This window comes from Uloborus diversus, chromosome 1 (genome assembly GCF_026930045.1).
Source record: "Uloborus diversus isolate 005 chromosome 1, Udiv.v.3.1, whole genome shotgun sequence".
Taxonomy (NCBI): domain Eukaryota; kingdom Metazoa; phylum Arthropoda; class Arachnida; order Araneae; family Uloboridae; genus Uloborus; species Uloborus diversus.
Window position 1 is genome coordinate 15,170,647 of NC_072731.1, and position 23,711 is coordinate 15,194,357.

The window sequence follows — 23,711 nt, forward strand, 5'->3', positions numbered from 1 at the left end:
GTGTAATTTCGTTTTTGTTGGGAATATTGCTTCCTCGTCAAGCGTGGGGAGGGATCAGAAAAAAAAAAAAAGAAAAATATAGAAGAAAGTTTCGTGATGGCCACAACATACTAGTAATTGTATGGAAATGATCGGAAATATTATCTCAATGAATTAAAATTTTTAACTGTTGCCATCTTATGTTTGTTAATAAAATATTTGTAATTAATTCAAGTAAGGCTTTTAAAGTAACTTTAAATTTTCGCTCTTTGCTTTGCTTTTACAATAATTCAGACATTGGGATGGTCGTCAAGTTTTTGCATGTGTCATTTTGTTTTTGTTAGGAATATTGCTTCCTCGTCAAGCATGGGGAGGGATCAGAAAAAGGAAAAATATAGAAGAAAGTTTCGTGATGGCCACAGCATACTAGTAATTGTATGGAAATGATCGGAAATATTATCTCAATGATTTAAAATTTTTAACTGTTGCCATCTTATGTTTGTTAACAAATAAAATATTTGCAATTAATTCAAGCAAGGCGTTTAAAATAACTTTCGATTTTCGCTCTTTGCTTTGCTTTTGCAATAATTCAGACATTGGGATGGTCGTCAAGTTTTTGCATGTGTAATTTTGTTTTTGTCAGGAATATTGCTTCCTCGTCAAGCATGGGGAGGGATCAGAAAAAGGAAAAATATAGAAGAAAGTTTCGTGATGGCCACAACATACTAGTTTTCCATTGTGAGTGCCCTATCTCAAGAAGTAATGCTACGTTCTGGTTGAAATTTGGAATATATGTGAATCCATATGTAAACAGGCTTTGGTTCAATTTTGGCGCCAATCGCGCCAAGAGGTGCTGATTTATTTTTATTATCATTATTTTTTAGCGAATAAAAATAGTTTTATTAATGCAACAATAAGAAGGATAAATCGTAATAGATTGTCGTCTGCGTATTTCTCGTGATTTTAATTGTATGGAAATGTCACGGAAATATAAGTTCGTTGCTTGAGGCACCTGGGGCCCTGCCCCTTATCCTCTGGTGTGGTATGTTGATAGTTCCCCGGTTGGGACCATGGCTTTATTTTGGCGCAGAAGATGGTTGCGTGGATGTACGAGAGATGTGGCTTCCTCTAACGGGAGTACCATAATGGTCGGCCGAAGGCTCTTCAAAGTAAATTTCAACTAAAGTTCTTCTTTATTTAAATAAGTTTAGGTTTTTTTTTTCGCTTCCTACATATTTTTTTTAAGTTTTATACTTTTATTTCCCCGTGGGGGATTTCTAGGCTATTTGAATGAATAAAAATAAAATAAAATTAAGACAATGATGAAATGTTGACAAGAAATTTAAAAAGAAAATAGTGAAATGAAAATAGATAGGAGCATGCTCCCAGCCAGAGTGTAGCACAATAACTAGAGTCGAAACGAGGTATGAACCCGATAAGGGATTCACTCACCCCGTTTCGAAATTGAAACTAAGCTAGCAGAGCGCGAGGCCTGCGAGAATTTGCCGGATCCAATGGATCGTAATTTGGAAGGATGTTAAGTAGTGGATTGCCAACACGGGGGATGTTGTAGTGAAATCTCTTGGCGAGCTTTTTGCAAAAGTTGTGGAGCGTCGGGATGCCAACCTCTTCCACCAGCTTGTCCGTACGGACGTACCAGGGAGTGTCGCACGCCGCTCGAACCATCACTCTCTGCAAGTTCTCAACTCTGTTAAAGTTAGAAATTGCAGAAGTCGCCCATATGGGCGCTCCATAGGTAATAATGGGTCTTAAGCAGGACTTATAAATGAGCAGTTTATTATCCGTTGATAAAACGCTTTTTTTGTGCAGGAGACAATTTAGTGGTTTTTTGGAAGTGAGGTACTTCTTGTGTACCTCTTCAATGTGAGGTCGCCAGGTTAAATTACGGTCGAACGTTATGCCTAAATATTTCGCCCGCTGAGACCAATCAATCGGGTCGGTATAAAGATGCAGTTTAATAGGCGGGAGCTCAGTTGTTCTTGTAAAAAAGCAGGTAGCTATACTTTTGTTGGCATTAACTTTGATTTTGTATGGAAATGATCGGAAATATTATCTCAATGATTTAAAATTTTTAACTGTTGCCATCTTATATTTGTTAACAAATAAAATATTTGTAATTAATTCAAGCAAGGCTTTTAAAATAACTTTCAATTTTCGCTCTTTGCTTTGCTTTTGCAATAATTCAGACATTGGGATGGTCGTCAAGTTTTTGCATGTGTAATTTCATTTTTGTTGGGAATATTGCTTCCTCGTCAAGCATGGGGAGGGATCAGAAAAAAAAAAGAAAAATATTCGCAACTCCAACGAACTATAGGGGGCACTGCAGTCACTGTCTAATGGCGGAATTAAAAACTAAAACAAACGCATGTGGTAACGAAGAAAATGCTAAAAGTGTTGTGATTTTTGTTGTTATGTATGATTTTTTCGCTTTATTCATTTGAAAAGATTTTTCAAAGTCTTTTGGTTCTGACCCATATAGAAAGAGATTAGAAACCGAAAAGTATTACGAAAGTAAACAATTAATGCAGAACACACAGTAAGTTGTTCTGAAGCAGCCATTTTCACGATGTTGAATTCGGAATTCATAAATTTTTGGTTCGCTTCGAACGGCATTTTCATTTTGCACCGTTTTTTTTCTATACATTAGTACATATTAACTTCAGTTTCGTGACATTTCCGCATTTGTTGACATTTTTGTCACATAGTGCACATACGTGGCAGACTGTCAAGAGTAACGTTTAACACTAGATAATTTATTTCTATGACTATATGATTGGATATCTAAAGAAATCATGCATTTAATTCATTCGTCATGGAAATGATTTACCTGATATGCGAAATTTTGTCAAGATACATTATTCTTTCACACAATTTTAAAACCATAACCCTATAAACAGATTTTTGGCGAACTTTTATTTTTTATTGTTCAAATTCTTAACGTTCTTTCTGGATTTTTCAATCTGTTCTGCGATAAATATTTTCAAGAAAATTTATTTGCATACTTTCTATTTCAGTAGGATACTGTAGTAACAAAGGTTATTTAAATCATCTATGTGGGATTAGGTTAAGGAAAAGTGTCCAGTCAATGTTGTTAAGTTCGTTTTTTTTTCATCGAATTGAAAAACTGATATTTATTCAAATTCACTCAGAACAAAATAAATAAAATGTGTACTCACAGTTTATATATGGTGGTACTTTTCTTTTCAGTTGATTGACCATTATTTCTTTTTACTTATCGAATTCTGTAATCTTACTATCATTTTATTCCACTCATGATAAAAATTAACTAGTATGTTGTGGCCATCACGAAACTTTCTTCTATATTTTTTTTTTTTTCTGATCCCTCCCCATGCTTGACGAGGAAGCAATATTCCTAACAAAAACAAAATTACACATGCAAAAACTTGACGACCATCCCAATGTCTGAATTATTGCAAAAGCAAAGCAAAGAGCGAAAATTGAAAGTTATTTTAAAAGCCTTGCTTGAATTAATTACAAATATTTTATTTGTTAACAAACATAAGATGGCAACAGTTCAAAATTTTAAATCATTGAGATAATATTTCCTGTCATTTCCATACAATTAAAATCACGAGAAATACGCAGACGACAATCTATTACGATTTATCTTTCTTATTGTTGCATTAATAAAAATATTTTTATTCGCAAAAAAAAAAAAAAAAATCAACACCTCTTGGAGCGATCGGCGTCAAAATTGAACCAAAGCCTGTTTACGTATGGATTCACATATATTCCAAATTTCAACCAGAACGTAGCATTACTTCTTGAGATAGGGCACTCAAAATGGAAAAAAAGAACGGGTGATTGCGCTACCCCCCTTTTAGCTGTTGACACAAAAATAAAATCAGTTCTTATACCCACTAAGGGCTACTTGCCGATAAATTTTTCTTTCATTCCGTTCATTATTTCTTGAGATACAGCAGTCACAATTGACGACAAAAAACGTTCTACAGCTCAACCCCCGTTTGAGTTATTGACACCAAAATTGAATCAGCACCTGTTCCTGTTGATACGAACATATGGACCAAATTTTGTTTGATTCCGCCAGTAACTTCCTGAGGAATAGCAAGCACGCGTAACTCGAAAAACGTCCCATTGCTCCACCCCCCTTGGAGGAATTCGCGCCAAAAACTAATGGGCACAAGTTCACATAGGGGCACATATGTGTACTAAATTTCGTTCGATTTCATGCGGTAGTTTTTGTTGTAGAGCGGCCACAAAAAACTGGTCACACACAGACGTGACACACATACATACACACACACACACACACACACACATACATACATACACACACACACACAGACAGACAGACATTTTCCAAAAATGGTCGAAATGGACTCAGCACACCTCAAAACGTTCGAATCCGTCAAAATTCGAAATTCGAAAATTTGCACGAATCCAATACTTTCTTCTATATATTAGATATAGAAGAAAGTAAAAATGGTTTAACTAAAAACGCGAAATCTCGCCAAGGCTACTTTGCTCACACAATTCCAAAACTATAACCCTAAACAAATTTGGCGAAACCTTTCAGCTGAGAATAAAAGGAATAAAGTAAATTCTTTCTTGGTTAAACATTTTTCATTTTGTTCTACGATAATAAATTCAAGAAAATATTTTGCATACTGTCCATTCTAACTAAATGCTGCTGTAAAATATGATTAGTTAAATTAATTTAAGATTAAAAAAAACTCATATTCTTACAAATTCATACAAAACAATAAAAAATTTTACCTGGTATAACGTTATCCAATTTTGTTAATCCAGAGTTTTCTTGTTTACGCTTCCACCATTTAATACTTTTTTGAAAGAAATAAGGAAAACTAACATTATTTTGAGAAGCTCGAGAATACTACTAAGGGACGAATTAATTTCTGTTGTTGAAGGCGTTCTTAGACATGTTGAATGCGTTACTCAGAACAAACTGACCGCGTTTACGTCACCAGATACACGTGGAGCGCAACGTGGCAATGTTTTAGTTGCATTCGCAGTTTTATAAATCACCGCAAGGTAGCGTATTCGAGCGCTGGAGTTCCGAATAGAAGAAAGTTTCGTGATGGCCACAACATACTAGTTAGTTGCCGTTTCATCCAGCGATTTTATTACTTCCTTTTACAAAGAAGGAAGAATTGTATTCGCAAAAAAATTTTCACTCAAAAATCGGTCTTAATTTCCGTTTTGCTCACCCCCAAATGAATGCTGAGTTTTTTTTCGACGCGACCACACGTACATATGTACCTAAGAACGTATAGACACGCCCGAAATATCCATTTTCCCGAGTAAATTACAACAAGTTTTCTCGTGACGTCTGTATGTACGTATGTATGTGTGTACTAGCAAAAATACCCGGCGTTGCCTGGGTCAGTAATAATTATGAGAAAAAATCGTTACTTGCTTTTTTTTTCTGGTTTAAGTGAAAGAATTTAAAACACATTTTTTTTGACATGATTAAAAGTAGAGTTTCTTCCTTACCCATAAAAGTAAAATAGCAATAAGTATAAAGAACAAAATAGTATTGATTTAGAAACGAAAGCACTATATTTAAGCATATACAAATTTCCAAAACATGAAATTATTCTTCTCATGCTTAAAAAGATTAATCTGTTGATACTTTTTTTTTTAACATGGAGTCTAAAACCTTCTCTGTATTGCTATTGACGTTGCTCGTTATCCCCTTATACTTGCTTTAGTTATTTTGGGAAATTTCAATCATTGTGGGCTCTTGGTGCGATTTTACCGAATTTGCGGGAATCGTTTTGGGATACCTTCGATGATGCTCCCTCCTTCTTTCCTTACTTTGTAAAAACGATATATTAATTTTCGTTACGAAGATATTATCGCCAGGTGCTGAGATACTTTTGGTCAGCATAAAATGGCGCTAAAGAGTTTCATTCGAAATGTTTCCAAAATAAGTAGTAAAATTTGGCGATTGTTTGAAATTGTGCAAAAAGGAAAAATTAACGGAAGTTTTTGTACTGTTTATGGATTTGCCTAATTTAGTTGCTGGATTATTTAACACAGAAAAAAAAGTTTTTTAAAGATTCTTTGATTGGCGATATTTTGTTTACATGGTGAAAACTGAGAAACATTATGACGTAGTCTTCGGCTTCAAAAACAGCGACATTGAAAAAAACTGCCAAATGCATCAGCTACGGAAATATTTCTGCAAAAATTTTGGCGATCTGCTGGTTGATTGGATAATGAGTAAATGTTCAATCAGCATAAATAAGAATAAAAACCATTAATTACACTAAAGTTCCGTTTAAATGGAAAATGATCAGCCAAATCATGTATTATTTGCCAATCTTGTGCAAAAATCTTACTTCAAGATTTGACTTGAGAAAAGCCTTGATCAGTCACGAAAAGCAAAGATAGTCAACAATACAACAATAGTCGCTATCGACAGGGAGTTGAGATGATACACTAAATACTGTATTGAGTTGGGGAAAGCCTTGGAACATGGAACTAAAAAAGCTCATAACTCGTTTTTTATTCTACTTAGAAATTTCGAATAAGTGCCATCTTCAGCAGAAAAATCAGAGCTTTCGATGGACATATAATGTAAATATGTGCAAGTAATTTTTCATCCCTATATTAGAGAATTTATACGAAAATTGCATTTTATTGCTCCCCTAAGGGGGTTTTGCCCCCCATAATGGGACGAAAACTACCCTATGTGTTATTCTGATGCATAAGCTATAATATTGTAAAGTTTCATCAAAATCCGTTCAGTAGTTTTTGCGTGAAAGAGTAACAAACATCCATACATCCATACATCCAAACATCCATACATCCATACATCCATACAGACAAACTTTCGCATATATAATAGTAGTAAGATGTATGTCGCATAACTCAAGAACGATATGTCATAGAAAATTGAAATTTGGTACGTAGACTCCTAGTGGCGTCTAGTTGTGCACCTTCCCTTTTGGTTGCATTCGGATGTTAATAAGGGGGTCTTTTACACCTTTTTGGGGTTAAATCATTGTTAATTTCGATGTAAACTCAAGTAGTGTTATAATTTGTCGGACACTTTGCGATATATCGCCAGTTTTTTGTCGCCAACTTGGCGACAAATTTGGCAATTTTTTTTATTTGGTTTTAAATTGGCCATTGTTGGTGATATTTAGAGAGCTATTGAATCACATTAAAATTGCCAATAATGGGGAAATGACATTGAATTGGAGTAAAAGGAAGTCATGTGACGGACACATCAACTCGTTTTTCATCAAAACAAGAACAGTTTTAAGCTAGTTTGCTAGCACTCAACCTTTCAACGTTGCGCTAAATGATTCGCTTAATTAATAGAACACACTTCAAAATTGGAGCTCGAGATGAAAATTACTCCAAAAAGTAAGAAAATAATTTCATTTTTTGAACATACATGCAACTTTTAAAAATAATCTTTCAAGTCTGTGAAAAGCGGTGGGTAATATGATTTGTACCCAGATTTAGTTTAGGCTTTTCAGAAGAATCACCCAAAATTAAAAACGAAATATTTATACCGACGAATGTGTTATTAACAATTTAATGTATGCGAATGCTATTGAAGAGCTTGGTTCCATTTAAGTTTATAATTAATTGAGGCAGTGAGAAGCAAAGGGATGTAAGTGGACATTTTCAAGTTTTGAGTAAAACGCGTATAAATTTGAGTATACGCGTATTCGGTAGGCTTTCATTAAATTTTTTTCTATCGTTTTTGCCCCGACTTCGAAAATTATGTTTAAAAGTTGTATCCATTGTTTTTCATCGATCTGACAGAATCCGACAAGCAGTTTTATATGTAGCCAAAATTGTATCTAATTTTCTGAAAAATGTTCTACATTTAAAACTCGCTTTGTTTTATTCCAAAGCTATTAAATCTCGCGTTCGTTAGTTATTATCTTCGTGAAATTCAGTGCAGTAAATAAAAATCTACTTATTTTAAGCATTAAAGATTTCTATTGATTCCGCTGGAAAAAAAAAGACATTTTAAGTTAAAGATAGAGAAAATATGATTGAATGTAACTTTTCTGTGAGCATGATTAGAGATAAGCACCACAAGCATTTGTTTTCGCTTCAAACCAGGGAACCACACTAATAGTGTAATGATGGAAAAAATTAAAATATGTAGCAATCGAGGAAGCATATTGGTACATTTTTTCGGCTTAAAAATTATTTTCCCTTGTGCTTCCGTTATCGAGATATAAAGTCTTCAAATCTACCAAAATTTTACGAAAAGCGCCAAATTTAAAGTCTTGATGAGAAATTGAAGGTACCACAAGATTTCACTTTCTGCATGTGGCAAGGACATCCACCCGCAAAGCGTATGAGAAATGTCTCACGGAAACTCGATAAATTTGGCGACCTTTCTGAAATTTACGACTTTAAGACTTCATCTTCAAATAACGGGGACTGGAGGGCAAATAATTTTTGCCTTCAGAAACATGTTCTACTTTGCTCTTTCGATTGCTACAAATTCCCTTTTCATTATTACACTATGGTTTCGCGATAATGAAACGCAGTCCTACCTTTGACTGTGGCCTCCTCTCCGTCCGGATGAGCCATCCTTTGCATAGCACAAGGTGCTATTCCTACTGGAAAGGCAACTTCCTTCCCCAATATTTTGGTGTTGGTTTTTCTGTTTGATACGTCTCTCAGACATCTTGTTCTGAAGCGTAACCTGACAATAAAAAAGATCCATCAAAAATGTGTAAATGTAAATCTTGCATTTACACTTCGTAAGAGATATTCATAAAAACTCTTATCACTCAGGGGTGCCAAAAGAGAGAGGGGGGGATTATGGCCAGGGGCGGATACAGACTACCATTTTAGGAGGGGGGGGGGGATCACGCTGAAGAATGACCACCTTCTAAATGAACCAAACGGTTTTGTGTAGGAAAAATTTTCTGAAAATGCCCGGGTTTTAACAAAAATTATCAAATCGGCAAGGAATAAGGCCCCTAATAGGGCATAAGGGTTGCTAGTTAATTTCATAAGCAATGAAAAGAGGTTGTACTTCAAATACTTACTATTAAAAATAATTGACTGAATGGAAAATATTACTGAGATTGTTCTCATTTTATTTATAGAGTGTTTGAACACAGTGTGGACAGATAATATTTTCAAAAGTTTGCGGGGGGGACGGGACTGACCATGACCCCCCCCCCTTGTATCCACCATTGGTTATGGCACAAACTGTGACATCCACATTTTTAGAGGGGAAGGGGATTTTATAAGGCTTTTATTCTTACTCGGGAGGAGGTGGTGGGGGGGGGGGGGGGTCTGCACCACCTTTGGGAGATTAGGCACTGCACTTCTAAACACTTAAAATGCGCTAAAAATGATTTTAAAAAATAGTAATAATTAGAACCCGAAACTATATGCACTAAAAAACCATTGAAATATGCACTAATATTTTATTACTAAGCCCTTTTAGTAATAAAATATTAGTGCCCCCTAATATTTTATTACTAAGCCCTTTTAGTAATAAAATATTAGTGCCCCCTAATATTTTATTACTACTGTTTGACCACGGATTGTAAGGAATTGGCAAACATCCAGCTAAGGCGACTCCATCTAAATGAGGGGAAAAATAAAAATTTTATGCGCGTATTCCGCTTATTTGAATGAGAGTCTGCTTAATTTAGAGGCTAACATACATCTGCAATATCTGACGTCCCTGAAAACTAATAGATGCTTCCATTTCCGCGTGTAAATCGGATGTTTGTCTTTCTATACAATCCGTGGTTAGACAGTAAGCCCCTTACATACTTGGCCTGATTGTCACGTAGAAATCTGAGGCCTAGTTTTGCTTACATCTCAGCAACTAGACTACTTAGAGACTTCGGGATTTCACTAAATGATTTGCTTTATCTGAAGGTACAACTTAGCGCTGAAAAATTAAAGTTCTAAAATAAAATTATTACTTCGGTTAGGATGGAAAACAGCAAATTTCATGTAATTTCTCTATTAAATATTTAGATATAAAACCCATTGTTACACATGTTGTTGTCTTGCAACAGTAATGTTGCTAATAATCATAATGAAAAGTTTGAATCAAGGCTTCTCTGAAGCAAGCATGAAATATATTGCTCTGCACTGTCATTGCTCTCGTAAGTTTTTATCCTCACCAACGCCAATAATCGATAACAGGTCTAAGTAGAGATACATATTAGGATCTTTATCTCGAGTAACTTGTATGTTGTGAAACATAAATTAGTTTGGGAAACCTTTAATATTTAAATGAATTGGTACACAAATAAATAAATCGTAGAGAGGAACATGGATTAGTTTTTAGTGCCAATTGCTTAAAGTTTTAGGCACGTACATAGGTTTTACATTTACACTAAAAATAATAAAATAACAGAATTTTTTAAAAAATACTAAGCACTTTTCATAATGCATTCAAAAGGACAAAATAACTTTTCTGGTTCAAAAAGAACAACTCAACTACTCCTGTAGTTTTCAATGATTGCAAGAAAATAACACCACAAACCAAGAAAAGAGCCTCTCAAGTCAATTCAAACCAAACTTTCCTATTAAGAATAAAATAATAGTTTAAAAACTAAAAAACACGCTTTCGTAGCAAAATGAACTAAAAAGTGAAAAATAATCTTTGGGTGATAGTAGTTGACCAATCACTTAATTTTAATGTAATACCAAAAAGCGTGGGGTGCTGTCTGTTTACATTTTTGCTTGGACAACAAATGGAGGAAATTCAAGACAACTGATAAGAAGCCCCCCACGCTTTTTTGTATTACATTAAAATTAAGTGATTGGTCAACTACTGTCACCCAAAGATTATTTTTCACTTTTTAGTTCATTTTGCTACGAAAGCGTGTTTTTTAGTTTTTAAACTATTATTTTATTTCTCTGTTTTCTAGTCTTATGTTGGAGAATGATTTTACTTTGAAAATTTGAGATGCATTTGAATAAAAGTTTTGTTCAACAATGGTCTGATCAGCAATGAATTTCCAATTGAAGGCTCACCTAAATTTTGGCATGAAATTAGTTAAAAACAATTGTATTTCATGTTCTAATTACCTTGGAGCATTGGAACAAATTTTGTCTGATGTAGAAAAGTTAAAGGTTTTTGTAGATATTTTTAAATAACTTTTGCGAGCATTTTTTAATGTATTTTTTTTTAATTTTCCTTTTTCACATTGTTGGATTTATACCAAAAAAATGATTAAAATTGGATGAAACTAACAATTAAAAGAGTTAATTAATTAATTTGATTATAGAATATTGCATTGTCATCGGGTCTGAGGTCGCGTGCCAAATTTCAAAAGAATCCGATCGCAGGAAGTGAACGAAATTTGAGCTGCAAGATTCCGTTACAAGATACATACATACATACATACATATATACATACATACATACATACAGGTGAAGCTAATAAAAGCGTGTTAAAAATATGCATGTTTCAACACTTAAATTATGATTGAAAGCTAGATAATGATAAGGAATTCTCTACATGTCTTGAGACGCACTTTTCTTTGTTTGTGGTGTCATTTTCTTGCAATCATTGAAAACTACAGGAATACTTGAATTCTTCTTTCTGACCCAGAAAAGTTATTTTGTCCTTTTGAGTGCATTATGAAAAGTGCTTAATATTTTTTTAAAATTCTGTTATTTTACCTACATAAATAAAAGTTGTTACAAAAAAAGTCGTTAAAAGTTGTTATCCGGTTAAATAAGAGGTAAGCCTTTCTACTTTTGCTTTTAACTATTAAGGCGGTAAGTATGTATTAGGACGTTTTTTCAAACCGGAAATGATATGCTCATTAGTTACTTTTATTGCAATAAACCTCTGTATGTTTGTCGAAGGTCTTTTTTTTTATAGTTAGACAATGCCTTATGTCATGTCACATTATTTGTCAAGAAACTATTCCGTCAACTTCTACATATGTTGCAGAGCAGTGTTTGAAGAATATAATTTTCTCCCGGGTCATGAGATACCACCCAAGTAGCACGCACGGTGGGGATATGGTTGGCCAACGGTGGCTAACGGTAGAAACTGGTGGGGAATTGTGGGTTACAACGAACGGTGAGCCAACGATGGCCCTACAGTTTCTGGGCATCGTTTGGCCAACCGTGAATATTTTCGATGAGCCTTCGCTGGGAAATTGTTAGGTATTGTAGCAGATCGTTGGCCCATCTTTGGCTAATAGTTGGTTGGGTAACCATTGCCAAAGCGGACATTGCCTACCGTTGGCCAACCATAAGCTCCACGGTTGAGCAACCATCTCCCAATCGATTGTGCTACTGGGGCAGTTGGAAGATTTCTGCCCTTACCGTTTCAGAAATTGTCGATCACTTTCAGTTTAGAAAAAAAATATTCCTTATTTTTTTCCCAAAAATATTTTTGATTTCCATTTATAATACCTATTACTTTTTTCACAAACGAAGTACAATGCCAATTTGTCAAATGCATATTTATCAGTTTAAATTCGAATATCTATTTCACTTGGACCCAAATTGTGTCTTGGACAAATATCCAGGAATGCCCACCTAGGGGGTCATGGTGCAGACTACGCGCCGTTGAAATATTTAGGAAGGTTGTTTTGAGTGGTATATAAACTAATATGTTGGATGAAAATCGTTATACGAGCTGTAGTTTTATCAATTTATGCCCTTAGATATTCAAATTCGATTCACTGTTGGGAAACAAAAAGGAAAATCATGCATCACGTATAAAAAATATTGTTGAATACAAACTCAAATTCTAACGATGAGTTATTTTATCAGGACTGCATTAATCAATGCGTGGTGCTGGAATAGAAAAAGTTCACCTTTTCTTCATAAAAAAAGACATTTATTTTGCTATAACTACCAGAAAACTACAGAGCCAAAAACATTTGTGCATTACAGCACCATTTTTAAACTAAAACTGATTTTAATTTTATTTTTCAGTGTTATGACGATTTCTCGTGCACACATCTATGATTCACTTGGACCTCTCTTCACTTCAGTTTCTAACATACCTCCCCCCTTTGAGACTCTGGGAAGGGTCTCAAACATGTAACACTCATTATTTAAAAGATCCAGTCTTTTTGGTACTTTCACACACCTTCCAGATCTGGTATATTTTTCCAGAACAATATCAGGATAACACTTTTTAACAGAAGTCTTCTGAACACCTTCCTTAGGATTTGATTCCATCACACTCATGGCTTTGTCGGAAATTGCAACCGCCTCATCATCAGTACGTATCTCCAATGGGTAAACACGTTCCACTGGACGAACAAAAATCCCATTTTGAGTTTTGAGCCTAACAGCGCGAACCCTTTTATCTCGTCCAGGAATCAATTCAATAATTTTCGCCAAAGGCCAGAACACGCGTTTTTTTTATTATCGTCGCCAATTAAAACAATTTCGCCAACTTTTGGCTCTCGGGTTGGCTTTTCATTGTGTTTTTGAATTAATTGGCCTAAATATTCTTTTCTGAAATGCTGTCTTAAATCATTGAACAGCTTATATCTATATCTTATTCTCTTTCTTAGACTTTGCAAATCCACATGATCAATATCTGTAACATCAGAACTACGGTTTTCAATAAGGAACATTGCAGGTGTGAGAGGAATCAACTCCTGAGGGTTTTCCGACACATATGTTAGAGGCCTTGAATTAATGACTAATTCACAATCATATATTAATGTGTTCAGCTCATCATGATTCAATACTGATTTGCCAAAAGTTCGTTTTAGTAAGTCTTTAACAACACGAACCAACCTCTCCCACCAGCTTCCCCACCATGCGGCGGTGGGGGGGATAAATTTCCAGAAAATCTTTGGTGTAGAAGTTTCCCTTAAAATTTTAGCCCAATCTAGCTTTGAAAATTCATTATGTGTACCCCTAAAATTAGTCCCATTGTCCGAATAAATAGTGCTAGGTCTTCCGCGTCTAGCTATAAAACGCCTAAGTGCTAACAAAAAAGTATCAGAAGATAAAGAACCCACTAACTCTAGGTGAATTGCGCAATATACTGCACAAGTAAACAAGGCGATCCAAACCTTTTCACCGGATTTCAGGAAAAGTGGTCCGGCTAAATCAATTCCTACTACTTCGAACGCAACTGAATCTGCCACACGGTCTGGGGGTAAAGGTGGTGGTTCGCTCATTAAAGACTTCGTTTTAAAACGTTTACATTTTACACAATCATTCAAAACATTTTTTACAGTTTTACGTGCCTTCAAAATCCAAAATTTTTCCCTCAGGATACATAACATCATTAGAACATCCGCATGACAATATTTTCGATGAATGGATTCAATCAAGAGTCTCGACAATTCACATTTATCTGGCAACAAAATAGGATTCAAAAACGACTTATTATCTTCTCTACAAGTGATCTTAGTAACAACTTTTAATATGCCGTCATGATCTTTAAAAACATGGATACCATTTAATACCTTTTCTTCTGAAAAGTAAAAGTTTTGCACTAAAAGAATTAAACATTTTTCAGAATTTTCAATTTCAGATATAGTTAGCTCAGAGTCTTTGCATTTATCAGCTTTTCTACAATTGTTTACAAATCTTAAAACCCATCCGAACACATTTATGAACTTCTCATAACTAGAAATCTTTATTGGAGGCCAAAACGGCGCGTCCTGGTTCAAATCAATAGTGGTAATTTTTATTCTCTTTCTTTCCACGTCGACTTCTTTGGGCTCACAATCTACTTCACTTGGTGGCCACTTTTCTGGTGCCAACTTCAACCAGGTCGGTCCTTCCCACCATTTGGAGTCAAGAAATTGTCTAGGACTGCATCCGCGTGACAATACATCAGCTATATTCATTTTCCCAGAAACATGTTTCCACAACTCAGGTTGAGTCAATTCCCTGATTTCTTTCACTCTATTACTAACAAAAACTGACCAATTTTCCTGACGTTTTATCCACCAAAGAGCAACACTTGAATCCGACCAAAGTGAGATTTTAAAATTCGGAAAATCGAGTGCTTTTAGTACAGAATTCAAAAGTCTAGCACCTATGCAGCAAGTCATGAGCTCTAACCGAGGAATACTCAGTGGTTTTAGTGGAGCTACTCTAGATTTAGCCCTAACGAGATATATTTTAACTTCATTTTCCACTATTGATCGAACGTAGACGCACGCCGCGTAAGCTCCTTTAGAAGCATCCACAAATACATGCAGTTCAGTTGTTTAATTGGTTATCATGTATCGTGGCAAAGTTACATTTTTTAGCAATGAAATTTCCTTAAACCATTTCAAAAATGTATTTACAATATCAGGGGGTAGTTCTAAATCCCAGGAATGTTTTAATTTCCAAGCATCTTGCAGTATCAGTTTAGGAAGCAATGTAGTAGGGCTTAATAAGCCGATGGGATCAAAAATCTTTTGCACTGTTGATAAAATTAAACGCTTTGTAATTTTTGTGTCACAAGTCAATGCTTCTATATTAATATTACACCTGAGAGTGTCATTATCCAAATTCCATAAAATTCCTAATACAGACGTTTCCCCTGAATGTTTAGTAACATTTTCACAAACTACATTGCTTTCAAACCCTCGCAAGTTAAAACATCCCTTTGACATAATAAGTTGCGATTGTTCGATGAACTTTGCTTCTTCTTCGGTATTATGAACCCCTGTTACACAATTGTCCACAAAGAAAGAACATTTCAACTTCTGTGCAATCTCATTATATTCAGGAGGACTATTTTCCAAGAGATGAGCAATAGAAATATTCAACAAAAAAGTGATCGACGTTACGCCGAACACGGCCCTGCAGTGCATGTAAATCAGCGGACCTTCATCACAAGGATAAAAAAATCGAAGAAAATCCCTGTGTTCAGGAGCAATAGATAACATCAAAAATGCCTTTTCAATGTCTGCACTTAGCCCTATGGGATACAACCTGAATCTATCTATAATATCTGGTATTAGTTCAATGAGGTTCATTCCTTTAAACAAGCATTCATTCAAAGAAGGCTTACCTCTCTGGGATGCTGAAGCATCAAAAACAGGCCGAACTTTTGTGGTCTTACTATCTTTTTTTATAACAGGTCTATGTGGTAGATAGTGGCACTTATTCTCTAATTCCGAATCTGGCACGCGCTCAATAATATTCAAGTTTTCCCATTCCTTGAATACATTTTGGTAATCCTCAAGAAAATTATTACATTTGACTTACTAATCATTTTTTCGTGCCTTTTCCAGGCTAAATCCTTATTATCTGGTAAGCTCGAAAAATCATGCTTCCAAGGAAGCTCTACTTCATATCTTCCACAAGGAAGAATTTTCAATTTATCCTCAAATTCAGCTAAATGTTCTCCTATGCGTGCTTTCTTATTAACATTGCAAGTGGGATCTGTTATTCCTATACTTTCAAGTTCCCACAATTCATTCAAAGGAATATTTTTAGCATGCATCGATAATGTTTTGAAAACATTATCTTTCTCATTAGTGTTTTGCTTACCCATAACAGTCCACCCAAGCTTCATTTCTACGGCAGTAAGGCCGGATTCTAAATCTACTGAACGTCCCGTCAGCAATTTTCCTAAAACATCTGCCCCTATTAAAAGATCAATTTCTTTTATTTTACAAAGGGAATCAGAAACTTCAATATTCTTTTTCTTTAATTCATTCAAAATATAAGGATTGCTAACTTTTGGTATAAAACTACAAATTTTCCTTTCAGAAAGAGCTTCAAAACTACAAGCAAAAGAACCTTTCAAACCCCTCACTTCAACAGTGAATATCTTATGCCGTTTTGGGTTCGTTTCCCTCCCCCCAAATAACGAGTGAATCACTGTTTCTTCACGAAGTGAAGTTGCTTTCAGCTCAGACAAAACTTTCTGACTTACATAACTACTTTGACTACCAGAATCTGCCAAAGCCCGAATTATTTTTTCTCGATTATTACATTTAATCCGAACACACAGAGTTTGCAAAAATACAGTTTGAGTTTTATCAAAGTTAGAGAGATAATTTTCAGACTTAGAAACTACTACATCCTTAGCTTCACAACTTTTGCTTTCCAGCTTTGGACACATTACATAAAAATGAGGTTCTCCACAACCATTACATTTTAACTTTCCTTTTAAATTACAATATTTACTGATATGATTTGAATTAAAACATATAAAACAAACCCCTTTTTTTAACAATATTTTTTGTTTTTCATTTACAGTCATCTCTTTTGCAATGTAACATCTATTACTTTGATGACTTTTTCCACAAAAAATACAACTTTGAAATCGCTTACCCTTTCTCTCAGTACTTACTAACGCTGCAGCTGTCGCTAGGTCGCTTTCCTTCTCAGTTGTGGGCTCTCGTTTGCGCAAATTTGAGTTCGTGCCGAAACCAGTTCTTGCAAGACGAACCATTTCTTCTCCATTGACTTCTTGGCGAAGAAAGTTCATTAACTGCTCTAAACTGCGACAGTTCTTATCTTCGGTTAAATCTAAATTTCGGCTTCTTTCCCACGTTACTAAAACTTCTTCCGGTAGACAGCTCTCAACCAAAGGTGTCAAGAAATCTCCATACTTTTCTTTGGTCCGTCCAAGAGTTTCCAACCCACGAAGTTTTCCTTCCAATTCGTCATAGAGGGATGGAAGATCAGCTTTCCCCGTCCTGCGGCAGCATTTTTCATAACTAATCTCAATAAATCTCGAACATACACTTGCACCAGCAGATCATCACGGCCAAATCTTTCCTTTAACTGCTGTATTGCTTTACAATAATTTTCTCCGGTAGCAGGAAAACTCAGAACTAATCTTTCTGCCTTCGAACCAGGTTCCATCGATTGAATTAAATACTGCATTTTATCTTCATTATCAATGCCCTTGTCCTCATGGATTTTCTTGAACTGGCTCCAAAAATTTAAAAATTCTCTTGCTTCGCCGTTAAACTTTTTAAGTTCTATCGTCGGCAGCTTAAAGTTGCGCTTACTGATGTTCCCATTACGCTGAACATTTTCAAACTTTAAATCAAGCAGAGAGCAAATTTGAATAAACTTGTCCCGATAATTTTCTGCTTCTTCACAATCTTCATAATAAGCCTCCTCGGCATTTTTATCTTTCAACAACAGCTCAGATATTATGCTCTGACAATCATCTAGCCGCTTGAATTTGTCAGAAATCTGATTTCTTAAAATTTAAAGTTCATCCGAACCAGTAATTTCCTTCATAAGTTCAGCTTCAATTTTTTTCATACTGAGGGTAAAAGACGTCCTCAGCCCTTTTCTCTGAGCTTTCAAGGTAGTTAAATCCATCTTCTTACATAAATTCAAAGCACCCGTCCTGTCACGGACGCCAAAATTATGTTGAATACAAACTCAAATTCTAACGATGAGTTATTTTATCAGGACTGCATTAATCAATGCGTGGTGCTGGAATCGAAGAAGTTCACCTTTTCTTCATAAAAAAAAGACATTTATTTTGCTATAACTACCAGAAAACTATAGAGCCAAAAACATTTGTGCATTACAGCACCATTTTTAAACTCCAACTGATTTTAATTTTATTTTTCAGTGTTCTGACGATTTCTCGTGCACACATCTATCATTCACTTGGACCTCTCTTCACTTCAGTTTCTAACAAATATAGTGCATCATTATAAAATGCCCTTCTTCATATTTAATTAATTCAGAGTTCTCTTTTCAGTAAAATCAATGAAAATCATTAAATACCCTCCTCCCCTCAGTACTGACATAATCTCTATAATCGTTAAAGAATTTCTCGAAAAATATCGAAGATGGTGTTAAGAATTAAAAAGTTAATATCTAATTATAAACTATTGGTGTTCAAAAACATGTTAAAACACATTAGATCTTTAAAACAGACCTAGGAAAAATCATTAATGTGAATTGTTACAGAGTTATAAAGAATTATGGCATGGGTAACAGTATGCACTCTTTGGTAATCGTTGCTGCTCAGAAAATTAGGTAAAAATAATACTGATGTCTCAAAAAATTAAGAAAAACAAATCAGTTTTTCACATTAACTGATCACATCAAATCAAAATTTTTAATATCTTGGATGCCAGGGTTCAAAAATTGTTTTATTGATGAATTTAATTTTTACGGAAAAAGCTTAGTTTAAAAAAAAAAACTATAATGTGCAATTTTATCTTTAGTATTATCACCTAGTTACATATAAGCAATGCATTTACTCTCAGTTGGACATGAAGTTTAAAATGTTTCGAAGCACTCTTGGTGAAACGATGAACATGGTTTCATATTGTTCATCGTTTCATCATGAGGTCTTACGTCACGGGCTCAGGTTCGAGTCCAGATCAGGGTATTATGAACGCTGTTGATCGGTTTCACACTTCTTCCGATCCTGTTTTCTAACGTTTCGAAAGCCACTTTAGAAGAAGTCTTTCAGAGATCCTTAGGAGAGACAATTCGCATTTGTCCTGTCAGTGAAACTACGGCCCCTCTAGATGGCACTGACGCTTAACGGGTCTTGACAATTTATGGCTTTTCTGTGTTAAACAGATGCAGTTCATGCATCCACCAATCAATGACAACGTTTCAAAGTTTTTATTTTCGACTAGTGGTACCCCCACGGCTTTGCCCATAATAGAAAAATTAAAAGGTCTTTTGGTTCGCTTGCATTTTTAAAAATAATGTATGGTGAATTTTCTCGCCAGTTGGCTTGTACCCATGTTACGATTCCACGTTATGATAGTTTCGTAAATAATGTATGGTGAATTTTCTCGCCAATTGGCTTGTACCCATGCTACAGTTCCACGTTATGATAATTTCGTATCTCGCCAAATGGCTTGTGCCCATGTTACGGTTCCACGTTATGATAATTTCGTAATTTACTCACCCATCTTATGATCATTTTGTTCTTAAAATTGGAATAGAAAAAGAACCACATCGAATTTTCAAAAAATCGCTTCAAGGTGCACACCCCCATGACACAAACTAACTTTGTGCCAAATCTCATGAAAATCGGCCGAACGGTCAAGGCGCTATGTGCGTCAGAGATCCAGACATCCAGACATCCCACAGACATCCAGACATCCTCCGGACATCCAGCTAGAGATACTTTCAGCTTTATCATTAGTAAAGATTGGACGTCACCCATTTTGACCGCAAGAGGCGCTGAGCGGAACCCCTGCATCCACCAATCAATGGCAATTTAATGGAAACGGGGTTCCCTGTAGCGCCCTCTTTGCTGCCATGAGTTTCAGCGATTGTCACGGCCTACAAGAATTAAGTGGACCCCTGGACAAACCTAAATGCTCTAAAATGATATTGCCGTTGGTGCACAAGCACAGACATATTTTTGTTAATTCTGTTCCCAGATGCTCCAGATAAGCAAAAGTCAAATGGCGTTAAAAAATCGCTTAAAGCAATTTCTTGAAGATGAACTGAAAATGTGTTCATCTGAACTTACCTAGAAAAGCCTTTTCTATTTTCAGACAAAGTTTGTTCCAAATTGGCCCCACTTTTGTAATAATCTGCAATTTTCTTATCAAGGACATTCAAAGCATACTTTTCAAAATCATCCACACACACTATTTCCTCGCTCATATTTTACCTTAAGTGCTACAGCTTACTTTTTTTTGTCATCAACGTCGTGGTGATTAACGTTACAGTGAGCAACAAGGAACTATTTCAGAACGTTAACATTGATAACGTTAGCTCGATAAAAATGCCACGAATGGAGAGATAGCTAAACGCGAAATTCCGCAATTGTTCTCGAGATAATCAGTGATAAAAATGTGATTAGATAATTTATTTTAAACTGATTTTAATTAATCTGGAAAAAAAATAGCTAAAAGTGGCTGAAATATGTTTTAAAGGTCTTTGTCTCTAAATTGCCCCAAAACCAAAGCTAAACTGAGTTTTATAGCTAAACTGAGTATATTAAAACCTTCATTTGAAAAGGATGAGTTTTTCTGCCAAAAACAAAAACTTTTTGCACGATTTTTAGAGGCATAGTTTGGTTCTGATAACTTGAACTCCGATAAATGATAGATTAAACGATCTCATTTGTTCAAACAGGTGGGAGGAAAGCAAGTTTGCTTTGCTATATTTGTTGTGCTATAAAATAATTCCTTCTCTTTCAATCGAAAAGGAATTGGTCCAAAGTCAAACGTTTTGTTACCAGAGTCACACTAAGAAAAAGTTTCGGATGGTCAACTGTCGAGGTCGTACTGTATCTTAAGTACCGATCTTTAATTTAAACATTTTTTGAGAATGATCCATATGAGGCAGTGAGAAGCAAAGGGATTTAAGTGGACATTTTCCAGTTTTGAGTAAAACGCATATAAAGATAATGTCCTAGGTAGTCTTTCATTGACTTTTTTTCTAAATCATGCTGTACAGCAGCCCCTACCAGGCCTACTAGTACCATCTCTTTCCCCAAGACGGAGGAGGGGTTCACCTACCATATTTACTAGTTATCTCCAAATTTTTAATTTTGACACTTACATCCCTTTGCTTCTCACTGCCTCATATGATCTATGCAGAGAAATCGACTAGTGTGACAGGGAAGTCAATCCTTGTACAACAAAGCACTTTATTTAGAGTTCACATTTTTCGTTTTTTGCACGGAATACATTAGCCCCGGACTTATGTCCTTTCTGCACTAAACGTGAATAAAATAATATTAAAACGAAATGTGAATGCATTGAAACTTTGGTAACTCGACACGCGGATAACTCGACTACCCCGGTAACTCGACATTTATTTTTCTAATATTTGGCTCAGTGCTAATTTCAATGGGCGAAAAGCGCTCTAACTTGACACACATTTGCAGAAATCCCAGTAAGTCGACATCCATTGCTATTGTAGCCTAATTTTTTCCACCAACATTCTTTCTTTAGGAATTAAAACAATGGAACCACAGTAAGATGACAATGGCTTAAGTCAACATGTTTTCATGTTCCCTTGGGGTGTCGAGTCATCGAAGTTCCACTTTATATGGCAGAACCGTAAAACTAGATTTTTTGGCACAATGAAATAAAAACAAGTAACTGCTTTAATCTAGCATTATTACGGTAATGGTAGGTTCGTCAGTTAGGGGGGCGGGGCACGACCTGGGTAGCGATAAGGCCGAAAAGTATCGGAATGAAATTCGCTAATTTCTCAGGGATTTCACTAACATGACTCTGGGGGAACTAAAACAACCTGTACGCTTTCAATGGCCAAAATGAGAACAACACTGGTAGAGGCTTTTTCTAGAAATGACACTGAAGAAATTTAACAGGATTGCTGATGACTTTCCTCTGAGTTTGTCCTTTACAACCGGGAACAGTAAAACGAATGTTAAACAGATATGACTGATTATTACTAGGTGAATTCATATCTCTTATAAGTGAAATTCAGAAATTACATCAAGATTCACCCAGTCAAATCTGTTAAAAACAATGATATCTGTAGCTGCTGAAACAGGTACAATTCATTTTTTTAAGAGGTATTATCTCTCAAGATGGGATTTTGGAAGAAAATTGGGTTCTCTCTGCTTGGTGACGAATGTTTTCAATTATCAACATTCTTGATGTTTAAATATTCTATTTAAGAGCACACTGATGATGTTAATTTTATCCGGATAGACGAATTTCCTGCATTTTACGTTAAGTGAAAAGAAAGAAAAAAAATATTCTAAAATAAGAGCAATATCTTTTTGTGCTTTAGAGAAAAGTTATGAATAAAAAACAATACATTTCATGTAATTTCCCTCACATACCCCCATAGTTACAGAAAGTACTAAAAAACATTATTATTAAGGGTAATCATAACGAAAATGTTAGCCAAGGATTCTCTGAATCAAACATAAAATTCATTCTAGTGGAATAGTTTATCTTCATACATAATGGGGCCATGTGAAGAAACATGCGACTTTTGTCACGAGTTACATGACACGTATCGATATGAATCATAAATTAAAATTTACAATGTTACAATTTATAATTTTACAATTTACAGTTTTATAACTTACAATTTACAATTCATTTGTAGTTTGGGAAACCGTAAACGTTTAAAAGGCTTTAACTAAACAATGAATCCAGTCTATTTTTCATCAGAAATGAGTTGTCTCAACTGTTGCATTTCTGCTAATGCTACTCCATCCTGGGGTTTAGTTAAAATTTAGAGCAGAAGTTTCCAAACTTCAGACCTCCGTGGACCCCTCAGGAAAAATTACGAACCTTGCGGACCCCCCCTGCCTTCCCTCGGCATGTATTAAAAAAATGTGTCCGACACAGTGAAATCTATGTTTTTCTGATATATTTTTATGCTTTTTTTCCTTTTAATTTCTGTGTTACTATTATTTTATTCATTACGATTAATTGATATAAAACTATAGCATTTGATCGATTTCAGCTTTTGCTTGAAATTTTGAATGTTGACTATTAAATTTAGTCTTGAAAATTTCGGAGCAAAAGTTTCATTTGAAGTAATATCCCAGCTGTAAAAATGTGCGTCAAACATTTTACTTAATATAATTTTTAAAGGGTATAAACTTTGTCATGTACACAAAATTAATTAATTTGTAATGTGTTTACTTCCGAGAGTTCTGCGGGAGGGGGGGGGAGCTGCTACGTTCTCCATGTACTTTTTTAGTTCTTTTTTAAAGAACTTTTTTAGTCCTCAAAAATGTGCTTTCGTTTTTAATTAAAATATCGTTACTCGTCCATCAATCTCGGTTATATTTAATGTTTTAGCTAGATAGCACGGCGGACCCACTAGCCTAAACTCGCGGACCCCCGGGGGT

At 35.2% G+C, this 23,711-nt stretch overlaps 1 protein-coding gene across 1 annotated transcript in view; it reads right to left on the reverse strand.

Annotated features, from left to right (window-relative positions):
- LOC129234445 (2-Hydroxyacid oxidase 1-like) overlaps nt 1-20,567 on the reverse strand; it is a 33,870-nt gene extending 13,303 nt beyond the window's left edge. The window contains exons 1-2 of the mRNA XM_054868448.1: nt 20,388-20,567; nt 8,538-8,689 (exon numbers count right to left, since the gene is read on the reverse strand). Of these exons, the coding sequence (XP_054724423.1) occupies nt 8,538-8,689; nt 20,388-20,524 (289 nt within the window). The 5' untranslated portion in view covers nt 20,525-20,567. The remainder of the gene's footprint in view (nt 1-8,537; nt 8,690-20,387) is intronic.
- Nucleotides 20,568-23,711: the final 3,144 nt, after the last annotated feature.